The sequence below is a fragment of the Prorops nasuta genome, unplaced genomic scaffold, assembly GCF_024137725.1.
Source record: "Prorops nasuta isolate Cenicafe-Biocafe unplaced genomic scaffold, Cenicafe_Pnas_1.2 PNAS00023, whole genome shotgun sequence".
In the NCBI taxonomy this organism is placed as follows: domain Eukaryota; kingdom Metazoa; phylum Arthropoda; class Insecta; order Hymenoptera; family Bethylidae; genus Prorops; species Prorops nasuta.
Window position 1 is genome coordinate 1,251,623 of NW_027116820.1, and position 20,909 is coordinate 1,272,531.

Sequence of the window (20,909 nt, forward strand, 5' to 3'; positions counted from 1 at the left end):
AGAAAAAGTAGTGAAATCCAAATATTAGGCAAGTGTATTTTTTCACCTTAGCAAAAGTTAAATTTTTGAACAAAAAAGGAACAACAAAGCTACTTGCCAGGCCCGTAATGTCCATACACAGTGGGAAATTGAATCGTGTGTGAGATTCAGCTATAGCGTAGTACAGCAAATTTCATGTTAAAATACAGAGTGAAGTTAGCCGAACCACAGACGATTCTATTTCTCACTGTGCATGTACATTACGGGCCCGGCAAGTACCTTTGTTGTTCCTTTTTTTTCAAAAATTTAACTTTTGCTAAGGTGAAAAAATACACTTCCCTAATATTTGGATTTCACTACTTTTTTTAATTAGATAATTTTACTATATTATTTATGCTTAATGGTTTATGTACTTGCCACCTTTTTTACAGGCGAAGTCTGTTTTTTGTGGGATTTCATAACGTTTTGTAAGAGTATAATATTTAAAAAATTAAATAATTCTTTTAATTTTTCTACAGAATTTAAGGACAATTTCCACACTTCTCATTTTTTGAAACAGCAGCGCTTAACTAATAAAATAATATATATTAACATTGAAAAAATATCACAGTCAACACATTGAATTTATTGATATTTGTAATGCATTCTGCATAAATGAACTTCATAATTAATGCCCCGGCTACTTGTTTAATGTTTTCAGTTTCACTATAATAAAAGTTTGATTAAATTTTTCATAATCAATAAACATACTTTCAACATATAAAAATAATTAAGTAAAATGTATGTTTTAATTAATTTACATTTTCTGTTTATCAACATTTGACTTTAACCACCATCTGACCTTGCTAGACTTCACTAGTTTCATCAACTACTTGAGTTTATACTGGGGCGTGACTGTACAAGCAATTCGCAAAAAGCTTTGAATAAGCTACAATCAAGCATATATTCAAAGCTGACAATGTCGTTTTGCATACCACGTTTCTTTTTAGCACCAATTACTATTACATTTATGCTGCTAATTCTTGACAAAGGTGATATAGGAGATACATTGGCGAGTCGTCCTTATAACATTTCCTGTGCCAGATTCTTCAAATGTTCGTTTCGCTAATTTCTATACACTGTTGAAACTAGTGGGGTTTCTGGTGCTGCAAAATGGAGTGGAAACCATTAATTTTTGGACTCAGTTTCAATTGAGAATAAACGTGCATTTTTTCATCCATACCAACGACCAGTATACTGCATTTGGCCTAGAATACTAGCATAGGTAACAGAGGAAAACAATCAACAGTTATTAACTCAATTTTACAGAATTTCATCCAATGAGTCTCATCCTTAAATTATGGCTGAGCAATGGATGACGTTTTTCTGTATATTGGTTTATATTCTTACTTTGCCAATCTTTCAATGCTTGCATCTTTGCCTGTTTCTAGTATCAGAATGCAGGAGTAAAAAGCCGAATTGTTGATTCAACTCCAGTAGTCAGTATGTGTGCGAACCTTCCTCCTTGGATTTTTAATTCAATTGTACCAAATGTATTTAAGTTAAAGCACAAGTATTACTATTTGCTATAATACACTTGCACAGTGACTGTAAAATACTAAATGATAACATCTGAGTAAACCTAAAATCAAATTCATCATTTAAAAATCTCAATTCTTCAAAGAAAATAATATTTTAAAGAAACATGAATCATTCCATTTGTTAATCAACATTTGACTTTTTACCAACATCTGACTTTGCGAAACTTCAGTAACTTCATCAGCTGTTTGGGGTGATACAGGGGCATGACTGGACAAGCAATTCGCAAAGCTTTAAATAAACTACAATCAAGCATATAATTAAAGCTGACATTGTCGTTTTGCATACCACATTTCTTTTTAGCACTAATTACTGTCACATTTATGCTGCTAATTCTTGACAAAGGTATAACCTATCGGACAGTTGAAACCCACATCAGTTTAAAGAGAAGAAACAACTAAAACTGTATTTTGTTAATGATTTCAATACCTGGAAGTTTAGCATATGGTTTTCAAATACTTTAACAATTTCTTGCAATTTATATATACTTTGGATAATCACCGATGCACATAAATGTTGACAGTATACTTCTCCTTGGCAGTGTTAAAAATATATAAATATTAATCTTACTTCATCCAGTCAGCTTTATCCTCAGCAACTCAATCCACGTAGTTTCATCCTCAGCAATCAAGAGACACGGTGTATATTATATTTTAATCTTTCACTCCACACAGCTCAACCCTTAGCAGTCAGATAATAAACACATCACTATTTAATCTGCAATAAAATCACACAAAGTACCAGAAAATATATTACACTTTATATCATAAAATTCATTGTTATTCTTATCTAATCTGTTGATTCCTTTATGTAATTAAAAATCCTTTTAATGGGTATAACCTCATCAAATTTTAATAAGAACAGCCTAATCATGTTTTTTCATTTATTTATTTCATAATTAGGTTCAAATTGTTTTAAGGTTAATACTGTCAATCTTGCAGCTTAACCTGATTTACCGTAATAAACGAAGTAAAACATATATCTAGGAGATACACACAGACACACTGTTTACGATTGTGTGCAACTATATTTACGTTTACGTCTACTGACGTCACTAAACCTACGTTAAGCAGCCAACTTCAGCCCGAGAGATACACTCTGGCTGGAGAAGAAGAAGAAGAAGAAGATTATGAAGGAGAAGAATCTCAATTTTCGATATATATATATATATATTGTAACGTTCAGGCCGATTATTCTTAATTCTTAAGCGTTCCCGAAATTTTTTTTCTTTTAAATAGATTTGTTACTCTAGAGTAAATGTAATATTGTTTCGATACTCTCATTATTTTGTTCAGACCGATCATTAGCAACCCTTGAACTTGTTTCTTGAACATTTCGTTTCATTCATTATCTTTCCTTGCGTTTAAGAGTAAATGTCTTATTTATATTTAAGAATGCTTAATTCATTATCTTTCCTTGCGTCTAAAAGTAAATGTCTTATTTATATTTAAAAATGTTTCATATTTCCAAAACGCGCCAGCGATCGCCTTACCATCGCGCCGCGCGGACCCAGCTCCTTTTCATCCCCTTTTCTTTGAAAAGAATTAATTAACTCGATTGTTAGATAATCTTTCTTTTATTAATCATTTTTTTTCTCTCTTCTTCTCTCTGTTGGGTAATCTATTTTATTCTTTTGGTCATTTAAAATGTTAGCGCTTTCCTTTAGTCGGGAATAAAAGATTGCAAGCAGCACATTAAATCCAAGTTCCTAAATGTCCAAAATCATCCTCATCCTACAATTCTCCATATTTTATCTCCTTCTTTGGATTAATTTATTTAACAAATACTAATTTTGTTCTTTTCTTTTTCTCCTTTTTCTCCTTTTTCTCTCTCCTTATTTGTTTTCTTGGAACCCCACCGTTAGTCACGTTACTCGCGATAAGGTTTCCTCTCAGACGCTAGTCAGCGGATCTCACGCTTATTGCCTTATGCCACTTCTATTCTATCTTTAATACATCCTGTGTCCAAATTTTAACCATCAAATCCGTTCTATCATCAGCATGGCCCCAAAGGAACTTTTCGTTTGTGAGCGGTTACTATACAAATATGTTAGGACCAATCTAGCCCAAAGGATCTGTGCCTATTGCGAGGCCGCCCTTCCGGACAACAAACGAAGTATCCTAGCAACAATTCGCCAATACCGTCTTAGAGCTGCAAAAGATATTAACCACATCTTTTGTAACATCTGTCATAGATCATTGCTTTTCATTGCCCCACTTAACACATGCCTTTGCTGCAAGCATGCTTTTTATTTGCATAGAGAAACCCTTCAGCGAAAAGAAAACAATCGAACCTTTGTAAATTCCATTATCTACGAAGATAGATATTGGAATTTCGATTTTCCTAACCCCAATAAACCATGGGGAACATAATTGCGATAAAATATTAAGCGTTTTTCCTCCGTAACCATTCGGGCATTTTTTCTTCACGCTTAACTATTTTAACGTTTTTTTTTCTTCTCCGTAACCATTCGGGCCACCGTTTATATAAGTCCAACCATAGGAATAAGAAACATTAGATATCCGGTCCCATGAGTAACGGGATATCGAACCACAGGTAGCCACGTGCATAATCTTTTTCTATTATAACTCGCCCTTGGAAGCGGTCAACCGTTTAACAATTTAATTGTTGTGGGATTTTTAACCCTAAAACGGTGATCGTTTTCCTCTCGCAGTTTTCCTCCTTTTTCCTTTTTTTTATTATTACTTTTCTCTCGCGTCCGGATTAGGACACATTTTGCTCATGCGACGGCTAATGCCGTATTAATCTTTAAATTTTGTTAATATTATTTAATAATTGCGTTTAGTTATAAGTAAACGATTGTATACAAAAGGTGCAAGCTCAGCACCCTTTGTCTCATTCTCTAGCGTACCCAAGCTTAGGCAGTAGCGCCTTCTGATTGGCTGAAGGCGACGCGACGTTCTTCCCCCCAGCTAATTATTTAAGAGCGGAGCGGATGGACGCCGCATGCATTCTTTCATTCATTCTTTTTCAAGTTAGACTCACTTCTTTACTTTCACTCATCTCGTACGTTTGATTAAGTCAATTAAATTCAAGAAATTGCATAAGTTTTGAACCTAGAAAGTGAGACAAAGTTCGCGATTCATAATATTGTTAAAATTCAAGAGCAGTAGTTTTTTTATATAACCTAGTGAATTAATTACTAAATTAAAAATTGCTACAATCGACTCAGTGCACACATTTCTTTTCACCGAACATTCACACAATCATCCCTGGTTCCCTACGGCAACGACGACCGTAGTCCAATAAGCAGCAACAGGAGAGTCTCCCTTCTACCTTCTTCATTCATTTTTTTTTATTATTGTTGTTCATCATCATCAGGTAACATTTGAATTATATTGTTTCTAATTCTGAATTTCACATTTTCTTCTCATTTTGTACGCCCAGGGTTTTATTTTTCCTTACCTACGACGCCTTATTTAAAAGAATATAATAACGCTACCTAAAGGCTCAGCGACGATATGAAATCGTAGTTGAGCATCGTGTTAAAATTAGTAATCGTACAACTCTGGACGTTACAATATATATAGCTAACTCAGTATGAGATCTCTGGATTGCATGAACCGTTTTTAATGTTCATGGTCTTAAATGAAAGCTTGTTTCAAACTAGTTTAAGGAAAGCTTTACTTAAATCATGACAGTGGATCATTCACGGAAATAAATCGGTTTGAAAATTGAGGCGGCCAAACATACTGTATAAGTTAACGGTAGTGCTCGGCGGTATAGACATGTCATTATCTACTTTTATATGTACTTGCCGTCGAGACACTACCGTGTCTCTTGATTTGACTGATGCTTTATCGATCTGCTATGTTGCCAGCATTAACTATGCTATGCAGTTTTATATTCTGTCAACTATAATAACAGTTTAGAAGTTTAATAAACTATTGTGTTCTTGACAGTACCTTTTTGTCGTAACAAGATAGGTGAATTTAAATTTTCAATATTAGATGGCATCAACCTGATGCTAAAAACACAAATTAAGATTCGAACACTATCTCCGGAGGAAAATGAATTAATATCAGCACAAAACATCCAATTTTTCATAATTGTATAAAATATTTTAACGGTTGTTTACTCGTCCCAAGTTATTGATTTTAAATCTACCTTCAGTATTTTTCGACAACTTTAGTTTCTGAGATATACTGTGGGTCGAAAAAGTATTCCTGTACAGCTTCTTTTGTTAATTAACATGCATAAACATTGCGCGAAATTAATCGTAAAAAAGTGATTTTAGAGCAACCATTTTACTAGTTGTTACGTTTCAATGTTCTTCAAAAATATTTTTCTTTTTTTAATACTACGAGATTAAAATAATGGTCATTATCCAAAATGAAAAAAAATGTTAACAAAAATTCATGATATACGTTTTGTAGAGCACAATATACTGTTTATTTTTCGGAAAGTTTTATTAAAATCGTTTATAAATTGTAAAAGATACAGTACTTCAAAGTTGCCGAAAAACAGTTTTATAATCGCGGATTTTCAGGAAAATCTCTGTTTTTTTGGTAGCTTTGAACTACTGTATCTTGTACAATTTATAACTGATTTTAATGAAACTTTTCGGAAAATACTTGCATTAAATTGTCCTCTAAAAAACATACATCTTGAATTTTGGTTAACATTTTTTTTTTCATTTTGGAAAATTACCATTTTTTTAATCTCGTAATATTTAAAAACGAAAAATATTTTTGGTGAACATTGAATCGCATTAGTGAAATGGTCGTTTTAAAATCACTTTTTTCACGATTAATTTCACGTATTATTTATGGATGTTTATTAACAAAAGAAGCTGCCCGAATACTTTTTTGACATAATGTATCTGAAATATTCAATATCACCCTGAACAGCAGATACACATTTTTTTAAAGGTATAAAAACCGGTATTTAAATAAATAAACAAATAGTTATCAATGAAAAACAAAACTTTTTTCTCCTCTTCCCTCTATAGATTATGCCTTGTCAAGAAAAAATAGTTCAACTAACAATATGCAATAGCTCTTAAAGAGAAAAAGTTTAAACAACTTATTTTCTTTTAGGCGTTTACACACACAAATTGCATCTATTACCTCATATTAAATAAATCTTTTCCTTTTTGGCTTAATTCGTTTACTACGGTAAATTGTAGCATGCAGTAATTTATCTAAAGATGTGTTGCATAAAAATGTGCTATGAATAGCAGAGCAGATATATTGGTAATATCAAAGGAGAGCACTCTTGTTACGTATCTAGCAGACCGAAAGTTTTCTACGCTAAAAACGTAATATCTCACCCGACACCACGTCACAGTGACCCTGCGGCTAATAATAAAAATTCGACAAAAACTGTATGGCTTTAAATGCTCATGGATTATTAAACCATCGCAATGATTATTTTTTCACGTGAAACTTTTTTCATCGGATAACTCTCACGAATTCGGCCTTATTAAAACCGTTCAGTCATTTTGATCCCATCTGTATCCATGCACTACTTTAAGCAAAACGTAATTTAAATTGAATGTTTAATATAATAATTTGCACTTAGGACGTATGGGCGTACAGAGCTGTTGGTATTCCTACTGTACGGATATTCACCATAAACCATCGTGGAGAATTAAAGCATGAACTAACTAAAACATTCCAATCTTCGTAAGTAATTTTTTAAATAATATATATTAAGTTTAGACTGTTAGTAAAGTTTGAATAATTAATTGTGGGGAAATTCCCTAAATTTTAATGTAGATAGAATAATCGCATAATTTCACGGTTCATTTGTCTAAGGAAAACATTTGTTGAACTTAACAAGCTAATGGCCTAAAGAAGTCAAACTTTAAATTACGACTACTTAACTAAGAAAATGACCTGGCAGATTTCTTATGGAAATTGGCTTTCGGTCAAATGTCTTCAAATTTTCAGATATTATTCTTTGTTATGTGCTCGTTACAAGGCTCAATAGAAACAAATTCGAAAAATGTCCAGTTTCTCAGTTTGTACCATTCTTCTTATGAGTGCATTTATAACTGAGATACACTGATTTAAACTAGATTTTACTGACAATATCAGGGTGTACAATTTAAAATTACCTAGCTCGAGATCGGGCTATAAGCGAGGGAGTGGGCAAAACGCCAGTGGCTGATAGACAGTAGGGATAGTGTTGAGATAAGCCTAGCCTGTGGTGGACGGCTGTCGAAAATCAGACCGCGCTCCCCTCACTCCTAAACCAAAATCCAGACAACTGTTCGGACTTGAGAATCCAGGCGGGCTTATTATTTCAAGCGTCGACGGTACGTACTAAATAGGTATTTTTTCCCTCTCTCTCTCTCTCTCTCTGTCCTTTATAATGAATTCAGCTATCTTTTATTATAAAAAATAGAGAGAAAGAGAGAGAGAGAGAGAGAGGGATAAAAAACGTATTTAGTACGTACCGTCGACGTTCGAAGTCCTAAGCCCCCCTGGATTCTCAAGTCCAAACAGTTCTCTGAATTTGGGTTTGGGAGTGAGGGGGGGGGGGGGTCTGATTTTCGACAGCCGTCCACCACAAGCTAGTCTTGTCTCAGCGCTATCCTCACTCTCCATCGCCACCAATGTTTTCCCCACTCACTCGCTTTCAGCCTGATCTCGAGCTAGGTCATTTCAAGTGATACACTCTATATAACAGGGTGGTCATTAAAAAAATTGTTTTTGACGGATTCTTAAAAAACACTAATATTTTATGAAAAACTATAACAGTGATTGAAATCTGTGGCCTGACAAATGATGGAAACACGTGCCTCATTGCGCTCAAATATATTTTTTCATGAATTTTACAGTTTCCGCATACAATTAATTAAATATGCGATTCTATGAAAAGATGCATAAAAGTTTTGCTCTGAATATTTAAATTCTACATAAAAAAGATTGTATACATGTTTCTCCTAGAATGCACACTTATTGAGATATTTCTAAAAATCGATCCACTTCATCGTTTATCAGCATTATATTGACATATTTATGAGTAATTATTTTTAGTTTGCTATACAATTACTGTATTTTATTTATTTAAGAGAAATAGAATGAGGAATTACAGCGAACTAAGAATAATTACTCTATATAAACATGTCAATATAATGTGTATAAACGAAAGAGGATCGATTTTCCAGGAATATCTCAATAAGTATGCATTTTAGGAGAAAAATCTACCTACGAAAAAACACATACGTGTAAGAAATAGATAGCAAGTAATTTAACTAATCTTTAATAACAAAAACGGTTGAAATGGAACTGGAAAAAATCGACAAGTAATAGACTTGATCAATATAGCAAATGTTTAAAACATAGATAAATAAATAAAATGCAATTACACATTCTTCAGTAAATAAATATTTCAAATTTCATTTAAAAGGAAAAGATATCTTCCGAAACACTAGTTACTTGGCATGTGCTTTATAAAATTGTATAAAATATCGAAATATTAATTTATAAGTAATAAAATTTTATTAGCATATTAATAATATTATAATATATATTGTTAGATTAAGAATGAATGTTTTTAATAATCTTGATTTATATCTTTTTAATTAAATGCTTTTTATTTCACAAGACTATTTTCGCAAAAAAAAGACAACCATTAACCAAAAAAACGTATTCTCTGCTCGAAACTGCAAAAACAACCTTCTTTTTTTTAAACAAAAAACAATGCACAGACATATTCATGAACTTAAAAAAAATCTCATTTCTATATTTTTCCTTATCAATAGAAACGGTAGTGTCTCGACGGCAAGTACATTGGACTGCAGTCGAGACGCTATACTAGTATATACAGCAAGTTTTGGTAATTCAATTTCCATATCAATATCTTTCGTCGCATTATTAATTTAGAAGTTTCACTTAAGTTCTAATGTTTTATGCATTCAATGATCTTTCAAATAAATCTTTAAACGTGAAAATCGATCGAACCATTCCAAAGATATAAGAGCCGTAGCCCCGAATTTTGACAACATACTTACTTTTTTTCCATTTTCTTCTTCCGAGTATGTCTCATACTGAAGTTGGCTACTTATGAGTTATCGCTAGTTATTGATTGGTGTGTGTGTTGTAACGTGGTATTTTTATGGGGTGACTTACAAAATTCAACAAAAAAAAATAATTTAAAAAATTACAAAATTTTTAACTTTATTCACCAACTTAAATTAACAAATATTTCAATAGTTTAACTCTCGATACAATCTCACAAATCTATCGTTACCTTGGGCATTGGTTAAGATCTTGACTCTATACAAAACAAACTCAAAATGTTGGGCGCCAGATCGTCAGACCGCCAAAAATTAATACAAGTAATTTCACAAAACTCTCTATAATGTACTTCTTATAAAACAACTGTTGACGATACAATAATTTCTTTTAGTAATTATAAATTTCACAATTTTAATATAAATTTGAACTAGTTCTCCTGGCCACAGCGACACTAAAAGAATTATATCGGCTACAACAGCACAAAAGGATCCCTAGAAATCGATAACAATTCTCACAAACAATGTCCAAAATCCAGTTCCTTTCCTCCGTTTGTATCTGTGACTCGGAAAATGGAAAATGCTACTGGCAGGAAAACAAAGGATAGTAGGAGAGTAGAGCGCTACCAGCAGAAATTTAGGTAAATCTTCGGTACCAATAATCCCGGTTTTGTTGAATGAGGCGACACCGCACTGACCATATTCACAAGTACAGGGAAAGTCAAGAAAAGAGAAGAGAGAAAATAGATGACCACAGAACACAAGAACTTTAGAAAATCACCAAACTAAATTCAAAACAACTCGACATAAAAATAATAAAGCTAAATATTCAATGTAACGTTATTCCCGTTAGTGTGAGGGGCCACTCACACTACGGGTTTTCCCATTATCTTCGCCCGTCCTTATCTATCGGTATCAGGGCCCCAGTTGGTCAGTTGGGTGGCCAATAACCTTACGTTATCATTTGAGTCTTTCGACTCCATTTTCTATGCATCTTATACGGCCCTGCGGCCATGAATTTGGACGGAGCGATAGCCAGTGTCGCTCAGTATGCTAGGTCGTGGAGAGAGGGGAGGGTTCCTTGCGGAAGCCCGAGCCTCGCAGACCAACCTGCTGAGGATATACATCTATCCCTCATCACCCAGTGTTGCCAGAAAGTAGACCGTCGGTCTACAGAATTTCCCCCTCCACTTACCACCACAGATGCGGGCTCGTTTGCGTGAGCCATCCCCGCTTCTACCGCTGCTCGATGATCACGAACACAAGAAGAAGCGTCCGTACATGTGTCGACTGACTTCGCTCGCTCTAGCCTATCCTCGGATTAAAGAGAGAGCGGAGATACTTTCTCGGACCTCTCTGTCTTTCTCGCTGTTAGCGTCTAGCAGAAGTTCGAGGCAAAATCTTTCCGCTTCGCTTTGCCGAAAATCTATGAATATTTTATGTTATTTACATTTGCAGCCTAATTCCTTTATACATGTTTTTCAGCATATTTATTTATAAGCATTGACTTATTATAGTTAATAATAAATTAAGGAAATGCGCATGTGATATGTAGTAATTACTTTAAATACAATTTCATCTTTAAATTTCGCTTACTTCCGTAAAATATGCATTTCTTTAATTTATTATTGATTTTTGTAAGTCAACGGCCATTAAAAAAAAAATTTAATCTTAGAAAAAAAAGAAAAGTACGGAGCAGGAACCGAACCCGGACCCACGAATCGCCACGTGGTTACCTTATCGCCTAGACCATAAAGCTTCTTCGGTGCACCGTAAACAAAAAGTCTTCTTAAAGACTTGAAATTTTCTTTTGAAGCGTACAAATAAACGAGCAACCGACAGCTTTATTCATTATTATTCTGTCATAATGGTACAAAAACTAAAGAATAATTATATATTGAATAGTTTTCAAAAGCTGTTCCAATAGCCAAGAACGAAGATAAATATAATCAACGCTCGTAGTTTCCGTCCTTGGCTATTGGAACAGCTTTTGAAAACTATTCAATATATAATTATTCTTTAATTTTTGTACCATTATGACAGAATAATAATGAATAAAGCTGTCGGTTGCTCGTTTATTTATACGGTTCAAAAGAAGATTTCTAGACCTTAAGAAGACTTTCTGCTTACGGTGCACCGAAGAAGCTTCGTGGTCTAGCCGGTAAGGTAACCGCGTGGCGATTCGTGGGTCCGGGTCCGGTTCCTGCTCGGTACTTTTCTTTTTTTTTTTAAGATTAAATTTTTTTTTTAATAGCCGTTGACTTACAAAAATCAATAATAAATTAAAGAAATGAATATTTTACGGAAGTAAGCGAAATATAAAGATGAAATTGTATTTAAAGTAATTACTACATATCACATGGGCATTTCCTTAATTTATTATTGACTATAATAAGTCAATGCTTACAAATAAATATGCTGAAAAACATGTATAAAGGCATTAGGCTGCAAATGTAAATAACATAAAATATTCGTAGATTTTCGGCAAAGCGAAGCGGAAAGATTTTACCTCGAACTTCTGCTAGACGCTAACAGCGAGAAAGACAGAGAGGTCCGAGAAAGTATCTCCGCTCTCTCTTTAATCCGAGGATAGGCGAGAGCGAGCGAAGTCAGTCAACACATGTACGGACGCTTCTACTTGTGTTCGTGACCATCGAGCAGCGGTAGAAGCGGGGATGGCTCACGCAAACGAGCCTGCATCTGTGGTGGTAAGTGGAGGGGGAAATTCTGTAGACCGACGGTCTACTTTCTGGCAACACTGTCACCACCCACACTTAGGTGGTGGTGAGGAGTGCGGGAACATGCGGTATCATTTTCAAGCACAGAATTTGCCAGGAGCGGACCACCACGGAGGCAATGTTCGCGGCCCGTCCAGCCATAGCGCAAGCCTATGGGATTACGGAGGGCACTGGGACACATTCCAACGGGCTAACTACGTCCCTGCACAACCCACTATGCATTGGCCGGTATCCAGTCGTGACGTACGTGCAGGCTGGCGTATAGCACACGCCTCACGTACGCGAACCGACCCATGGCTGCTGAGTGCCGCGTCACGCGCTCACCAACACGCACGGACACATCAGCACAGTCCCATGGTCGCGTTCCGACTGCCTGCTATGGCAGTCTGCGCACGACATTCGCGCAGCCTGCTTGACGCGCGTAACCAGCGTTCAAGCCAGACTCGATGTTCTATCTCCCCTCCTCGTAGGGACTTATAGACACGGTCATTCTTTTTAGGACTCCCCGAGGCCGCTTCTCCTTATGTCAGGTTGCCTGGGTTGTTTGGCCTGGCCCTGCCTTACTTTTCAGGACAACCTGGACATCGTTTACTGGAGCGCCGGTCTTTTCATCCGGGCCTCTGCCTGTCAACGGGGTCTATCCTTGACGTTATCTATAATCCACTCGTGAGCCCATCTCACGAGTCGGTAACGTAGGGATTAATAATATCCACTGTTCGGTAGCTTTTATATTCTTTATTCGGTATCTCGTATACGTAACGGGGAATTTCGTTACATCAAACATAAATGACTCATTTCAAAAATTTATTCTGAAGCTAATTCCACCAACAAATTCCTTATCAAAACTATATTGAAGCTAATTCAATAAACAAACTCATCAAATATAACTTGAAATATTACTAAATTTTTACAAATTTATGTATATCCAGGAAACTCAATGAACTGGCTACTTCGGCTAAGCTCAATCCCAAAACGGCATGGGTAGAGGGGATGGATCAAATAGAAAATAATTGTAGCATGACGCAACTTCAGACAACAATATGCTAAAAATTTCGGACACAAATTAAAATATAACCAAATCCTCAAAATTGACAAGATTTCTAAAATTACCGATTTAAGTTCTGAATCTTAATTCTTATCGTAAACTTATCCTCGATATAGCATGTCAATCCATACATCTAAATTCATATTTAACATATCGAAGAGTGAATTTTATAACACTCAGTTACTGACTACATTCTATTTACAAATAGATACTTTTATGGGCAATATATATATGGGGCATTCTTAGCCAAATCGGATACCCACCCTGCCTATTTCAATTTTTGAGATAAAATACTTTTCAACATATGAAAATTTTCGTTGAAATGTCTATTTTTTAATGCCGTATGGCGTTGTTGAACTTTCAAAACGGCTGACCCAGAATCGAAGGTGAAATAGAGGGATCCGTAATTTTTTTTAATACTAAGTAATAACTTTTGCATCTGGATTACGAAATGCCTCTAGATAAGCTATTTTATGTTTCTTTACCAGCCGAATCTAAATTCATTGCAAAAAGTGAGATAGTATGTCAAAATTGATTAAAAAAAATTTTTTTGTTATTAATTTTTTCTTGAAAACTAAAGGTTTAAATAAAAATTGCAGTAGAATAAAAATGTCTTAGAATTTAATAAAGAATATTGTCAAAATTTTTAGAGAAAATTTTGGATTTTTTCAAAATCGCAAAATCAAAGCTTTCAAAAAAAGTCCCCAAAAATTCTTTAAAAAATTAAGAGTATTATCCAAAAATTCTAAGAAGTTTTTATTCTACTGCAATTTTTATTTAAACCTTTAGTTTTCAAGAAAAAATGAATAAAAAAAAATTTTTAAATCAATTTCGACATGCTAGTTTACTTTTTGCAATGGATTTAGATTCGGCAGGTATAGCAACATAAAATTGCTTATCTAGAGGCATTTCGTAATCCAAATGCAAAAGTTATTACATAATATTAAAACAAAATTACGCATCTCTCTATTTCAGCTTCATTTCTGGGTCAGCCATTTTGAAAGTTCAACAACGCCATACGGCATTAAAAAATAGACATTTCAACGAAAATGTTTATATATTGAAAACTATTTTATCTCAAAAATTGAAATGGGCAGGGGGAGGTGGCCTTTTTCACAAGGAATACCCAATATATACAAGGTGTAACATTGAGCTAGGTCAATAATTTAAAGGGTTATTGGGGAGGTCATTTATACCAACTTTTGTTAATGAATATAGGGTCGCTGAGCCCTACATGAGTTTCTACCAGTGTTTAAAAAAAAATTATGTTAGAAAATGATATGTCAAATTAAGACGTTCTCAATACTTACGAGCAACTTTAGATTCATTTCCTTCTTGAAACAAGAATATCTTCATAGGCCCGGTGTCACTTGCGCAATCTTAACACACTACACTAAAGTGTTACACCACTGTATTTCGTTTGCCTGGTCACTACACACACACACAACATTAATTATAAGTTTAGAAAAATATTCAAATTGTTTGCCCTCCAGGTATTTTTGTTCTAAGAAGGAAATTAATCTAAAGTTGCTCGTAAGTATCGAAAACGCCTTAATTTGACGTATCATTTTTTTACCATAATTTTTTTTTAAACGCTAGTAGAAATTCATTCAGGGCTCAGCCACCCTACATTCATTAACAAATGTTGGTATAAATGACCTCCGTAATAACCCTTTAAATTATTGACCTACCTCAATGTTATACCCTGTATATTATATACAGGGTGTATCAGCAATGATGCTTTTAATTTTAGCCACATATTCTTGGGTCTAAACTAAGTCGAAAAGTCCTATACTATAAGGTCCGGAAAAGCATCATTGCTAAGATAAATCTATTTTAAACCGATAAATCGGGGCTTTGATTCAACGGAAAAATTACTTTACTTTCACTTTCGTTGACAGTTCCCCTTCAAAAAACAAAAGAAATTTGTACTTCTTCGCCGATCCGTATTGTCGTACACGCATGCATCTACGCCGATTATTAATATTACCTCCTAATGTTTTAAATTACTGATCCTGGCGCTGATGAAATTCATTTTCTGCCTATTTTTAAAATGATCCTCGATAGCACTCATTTGAATGAAAAATCTGGAGAATAATACGGCGTTATTCCTAGATTAATTTTCAAGTTGATTTATCTTTTTGGTGACGCAGAATATGAACTGTTTTAAGGTAGTCAAGAAATAAGTATTATATTAAAAGTGCTATTATAAGAAATTTTATGTTTTCTGTTTTTGAAAATCTTATTTTTTATCAGTTGGAACAAATTGCAATAACATTGGAAGAGAAAAATGACTTAAAAATAGACTTTCACATAAGGCCATAGTCTTCTCCGGAAATTTCGACTTAAGTGGAGAGCTTGGAGAGCTTAAGGGCTCTTTTTAAGAATAAATAAGCCTTTTTTTCATTTTATGAAAGGACAAGACACAAATTTCGGAATAATTTTTTCTTTATGCCATAGAATCTCCATAGTTTTTGCCTTTTCCATAATGTCTGCCTAAATGGACTTGCCAATAAAACTAGCCAATTGCTAGACCAGATTCTAGTTTAAGGTCACTAGAACATGATATGACCACCAAAATAAATATTTTACAATTCACCAAACAAATTGTAATAAAGTGAAGAGAAAAGTATAAGCATTTACTAACTTATCTCTGAAATCTTCTCGTACCTAAGAGCGTACAAAGACTATGAATAATAATTTACAGCATTAACAAAAAATTATTTTTAATTTTGTGGTTGGTCCCTTCATAACATGAAAAAAGGCTTATTTATTCTTAAAGGGATTCTTCAAATTCTCCACTTAGATTTAAATTTCTAGAGAAGACTACTATGGCCTTACTTGAGAATCTATTTTCAAGTCATTTTACTCTTCCAATGATGTAGCAAATTGTTCTATCTGATAAAATAGTAAGATTTTCAAAAACAGAAAAAAATATAATTTCTTATAAAAGCATTTTTTTATTACACGTGTATGAAAAGTGTCTGTTTTCAGCTTAGTTTTCGGGGTCGAAAGTGACTGTTTTCATGCTACTGTTACTCGCATATGCGTAGTAGCGTTTTGTTTCATTTTCAACTCTAGGGAGTTTAAAATGGAACGAAAAGTTGCTTTCAACCCTAGGGTTGAAATCAAAATAGCATATATATATATATATATATATTGAAAAAAATGAAAGTAATAAAAAAATAGAAGAACGTAAAAGAATCTTGTTGCCATAACCACACAGATTTGTTTACTGACGATAACTATAAGTAAAAACAGTAAAATCTACAGAAATGAGTGAAAAAAAGGCAATCGAAAATATAAAAACTATTGTAACGATTATTTCTAAAAATTTACTTCCAGAAAAAAGTGGTGATAGATATAATGTCGAACATGAAAAGTTTCTGGTGTGGTAAGAATTAGAAAATATAAAAATTATCTCTGAGAACGTGTTATTGGTCTATTTTACTAAGCTGGGAGAGAAATACAAAGCATCTACCTTATGGTCAGTTTACTCTATGTTAAGAAGTACTATATCATTAAATCTTAATATCAATATAAGCACTTATCACAAGCTGATAATTTATTTAAAGAAGCAAGCGAAGGACCATAATTATAAGAAATCCAAGGTTTTATCACCACAAGACGTGGAAACATTTTTGAATACAGCCCCTGATATGAATTATTTATCCATAAAGGTAGTTTTATAGAATGATATACATTTTTATGCATCTCAAAAAAATTATTGTTAATATTTTTCATGTAGGTAACATTAATATTTCGTGTTTGCGGAACTTGTAGAAGTCATGAACTAGGTAATGTAACAATTAATGACATCGAAGAAAATAATAAATTGTTTGTCGTTATGATTCCTATTACTAAAAACAACAAACCAAGAACTTTTGTAATCGACGAAAAATTTTATGGAATTGTTAAAAAATATATTGATCTTCGGCCAAAAAATATAACTACCAACAGGTTTTTCATCAATTATCAACGTGGAGTTTATACGAAACAACCAATTGGTAAAAATAAAATAGCAGGGATGCCAAAACAAATAGCAAGGTTAGTAGTTTAAACTATAACTAATTACAAATATCTAAAATGATCATCCATTTATATATATATATATAATATTTTCAGTTTCCTGGAATTGAGTGATCCTAGCAGTTACAAAGGACATTCCTTCAGAAGGACATCTGCCAGCATGCTTGCAGACGCAAGAGCAAATATAACTATTATTAAAAGGCATGGTGGTTGGAGGTCGGAAAGCGTGGCTGCAGGTTATATAGAGGAGTCGGTTAATAACAACAACAAAAATAAGTCAGCTCTTTACTCCAGCAGTCAACTTACAGACTAATCAAGAAAATGATATGCAGTTAAAACCAAGTGAAGATAAGATTTCCAGCTTTCAAAATGCAGCATCCAGTAGTTCTAATACCACCGTAAGCAATTACACTGTAGAAGCTACAAAAGACAAAGTCCGATATCTATTGTAATTAATAATTCTACTAACTGCTTCATAATATTTAAATGAAAACCTATGTTATATTGTTAATTATGTTTAATCAATCGCTTTATTTACAGAAATGTAATTGAACAAACATAATTATAAATAAAATGTTTAAATTTTACTACATTAAATCGTCGTGCTTTCATACGGGGGCTCCGCCCCCGTACTCTCGCAGGAGGCTTCGCCCCCTTGACCCCCCCTATCCTACTTCCTATTCCTTTCCTAGCCTTATGTTCGTTTAATCTTTCAGTTAAATTATTATTAATTATGTTACATAATTTGTTAGGCCAACATCTTTTCATACACTAGTAATAAAAAATATCGTGTATTACTCGGGCCAGAAATTGCCGATTGCACTCGTTTGCAATCGTCAACTTTCGGCCCTTGTAATACAATGTACTATTAATATAATACTTATTTCTTAACTACCTTAAAGCAGACCATATGTCACGTCACCAAAAAGATAAAAAGACTTGAAAATTAATCTACGAAAAACGTCACGTATTATTCCCCAGATTATTCAACTAAATGCGTGCTATCGAGGATCCTTTTAAAAATAAGCAGAAAATGAATTTCATTAGCACCAGGATCAGGAATGTGAGACATTAGGAGGTTTATTAATAATCGGCGTAGTTGCGTGCGTGTGTGTATATGTGTGTACGACAATACGGATCGGCGGAAATGTACAACTTCTTTTGTTTTTTGAAGGGGAACTGTCAACGAAATTGAAAGTAAAGTCATTTTTCCGTTGAATCAAAACCATAATTTATCGGTTTAAAATTGATTTATCTCAGCAATGATGTTTTTCCGGATCTTATAGTATAGGACTTTTTGATACAGGTTATGCTTAAGAATATGTGGTTAAAATTAAAAACATTATTGCTGTTAAACCCTGTATATAAGGTTTACCGCTTAAAACACCCCAGCGCATAGGTACAAAACACGCGTATGTTTTTAACTATAAGAGATATTCAATTTTCGCATATGACTTTTTTCAAAGCAAAATGAAATCTCTGGATTGCATGAACCATTTTTGATGCTCATTGTCTCAAATGAAAGCTTTTTCAAAACCATGTTAAGAGAATCTTTACTTATATCATTATAATGGATCATTCACTAAAATAAATCAATTTGAAAATTGGGACTACTAAACTTGCAGTATAAGCTACATGGTAGCGCTCGGCGATTTGTACTTCCCGACGAGGCATTACCTTATCTATTGATGTGCTCAAGAATTTATGTGAAAACGGTAAAATTCATTTTCTCGCGTCGGTCTGCTTCCACGTCATTCAGTGCCATTTTCTAGGTTTTTTACACACTAAATTAAGTACCTGATCAATTTTTGTTTGTACTCTCTCCGTCGCTGTCTCTGTTGTACTTATGACTGTATCAGAAGTGTCATTCCGTCGGTGGACGATATAATAGCTTTTGATATCCTATTTTACTACTACCATATGTCATTATATAAATCGTATTAATTTTCAAAGTTTGGCCTTATTTGAAGATGAGTTGAAGTTTTATCGATTTTATAAATTTCTAGAAGGATCCTCTTTTCAATAAAATAGCCTGATTTTGCAGTTTCGTCTTTATTTCTATAATATAATAATGGTTTTCCAGGCAATATATATTTTTATTCTTGAATGAAAATTGCTTTATCTTATTAAAAAGTCGTTGCAAAAATTGAAATCAATTTTCAAATAGCGTTATAGTTTGAAAACTAAGATTTCAAGCGAAACTGTTCTGTAATTTCGATATACGGTTTTCTCTTAAAGAAGAACAAGGTTGATATCTACATTGCAGAATAGCTTCATCTACATATAATTGTAATTATCAAAAGCAATCTTATTTGATGACCGGTTTCACTTTTGGCAACAGCTTTCGAATCCTGATAGAGGTATCGTTTGGATGAAATATATAAATTTTCAAATAATATTGTCTTTAAAAATCTATATTTTAATTAAAATCTCATTTTATAATGTAGGTATACGTCTTCCCTTAAAATAAATATAATTTAATCTGAATTGAAAGGGGCTACATATTTTTATTTCACAAGATACTATGTGCTTCCTTTTTATATGTGTCATTTTGTGGTGATATTACATATATTAAATACAATGCAGAGGCTTAGCTCCTATTATTTTGATAATATAATCATTGTTTGTTCAAACAAACTTATAAAAATATCTTAAATCCTATAAATATTAATGTGTTCTTTTTTGTATGTATACAGGTACTCAAACATGAGTTTTATAGTGGATCACTTATTTCCTGCCTGGAGAGAAGATGCAGCTGATGAGTTCAGCAATTTTGTATATTGGCGCGAGCCTATCGTTGAGTTACCAAAAGTTGAATGTAATTTTGCAACATTTAAAATTACTTAATTGTAACTTTAATTCTTACAGATAGTAGTACTATATTATATTTTATTTAGTATAATTTATTGTGTAAATCAAAATTCGTAATTTGTTTATTTATTTTGTACGATATTTCAAAGCGAAATAGTGAAAATTAGTAAATACAATTGTCTAGACACATTAGTTTTAAATACATCATAAATGTTTTTTCAATGTTTAAATAATAATAAATAACTATTTTAATATTTAGTAAACACTTAATGCTTTAAGTGAAAAATATTCCGAAAGTTTCTTATTTATAAAGAAAAATGTATATAAGGTTAGATATTTAATAGGCAATTTCAGTTTAAAGACATATTCCATATAATTTGTGATAAAACTGAATTAACAAGTTGATAATTAATACTACTTTAAGGGGGTACCCTAATGTGAACACCTCTAAAAATGATTATTTTCAATAGTATTGTTTTCAGAAACTGTTCCATATAATAAACCAAACTTTATTTCCTTGAAAAGATAAAATTTGAAGATTAAGAAGCAATTGTTTTAATAATGATTTAGTAATTAGCAATTTATTAATTTACATCCTCTTAAACCAATGGCAATAAAACCTTGTTCCTCTGGCGCCGGTGATTTCACCCCTTTCAAATATCTGAATGAAAAAATTGATTAATTTTTCTTAATTTGTGATAACGTCCCTATCATTGGAACTTCAGTTTTTAAATTTCATCGT

General features: G+C 33.2%; 1 protein-coding gene across 6 annotated transcripts in view; it reads left to right on the forward strand.

Moving 5' to 3' along the window:
* Lpin (phosphatidate phosphatase LPIN) overlaps positions 1 to 20,704 on the forward strand; it is a 290,109-nt gene extending 269,405 nt beyond the window's left edge. For all 6 annotated transcript variants that reach the window (XM_066740441.1, XM_066740440.1, XM_066740444.1 and 3 more), the window contains exons 11-12: positions 7,102 to 7,205; positions 20,053 to 20,704. In XM_066740441.1, the coding sequence (XP_066596538.1) occupies positions 7,102 to 7,205; positions 20,053 to 20,203 (255 nt within the window). In that variant the 3' untranslated portion in view covers positions 20,204 to 20,704. The remainder of the gene's footprint in view (positions 1 to 7,101; positions 7,206 to 20,052) is intronic.
* Positions 20,705 to 20,909: the final 205 nt, after the last annotated feature.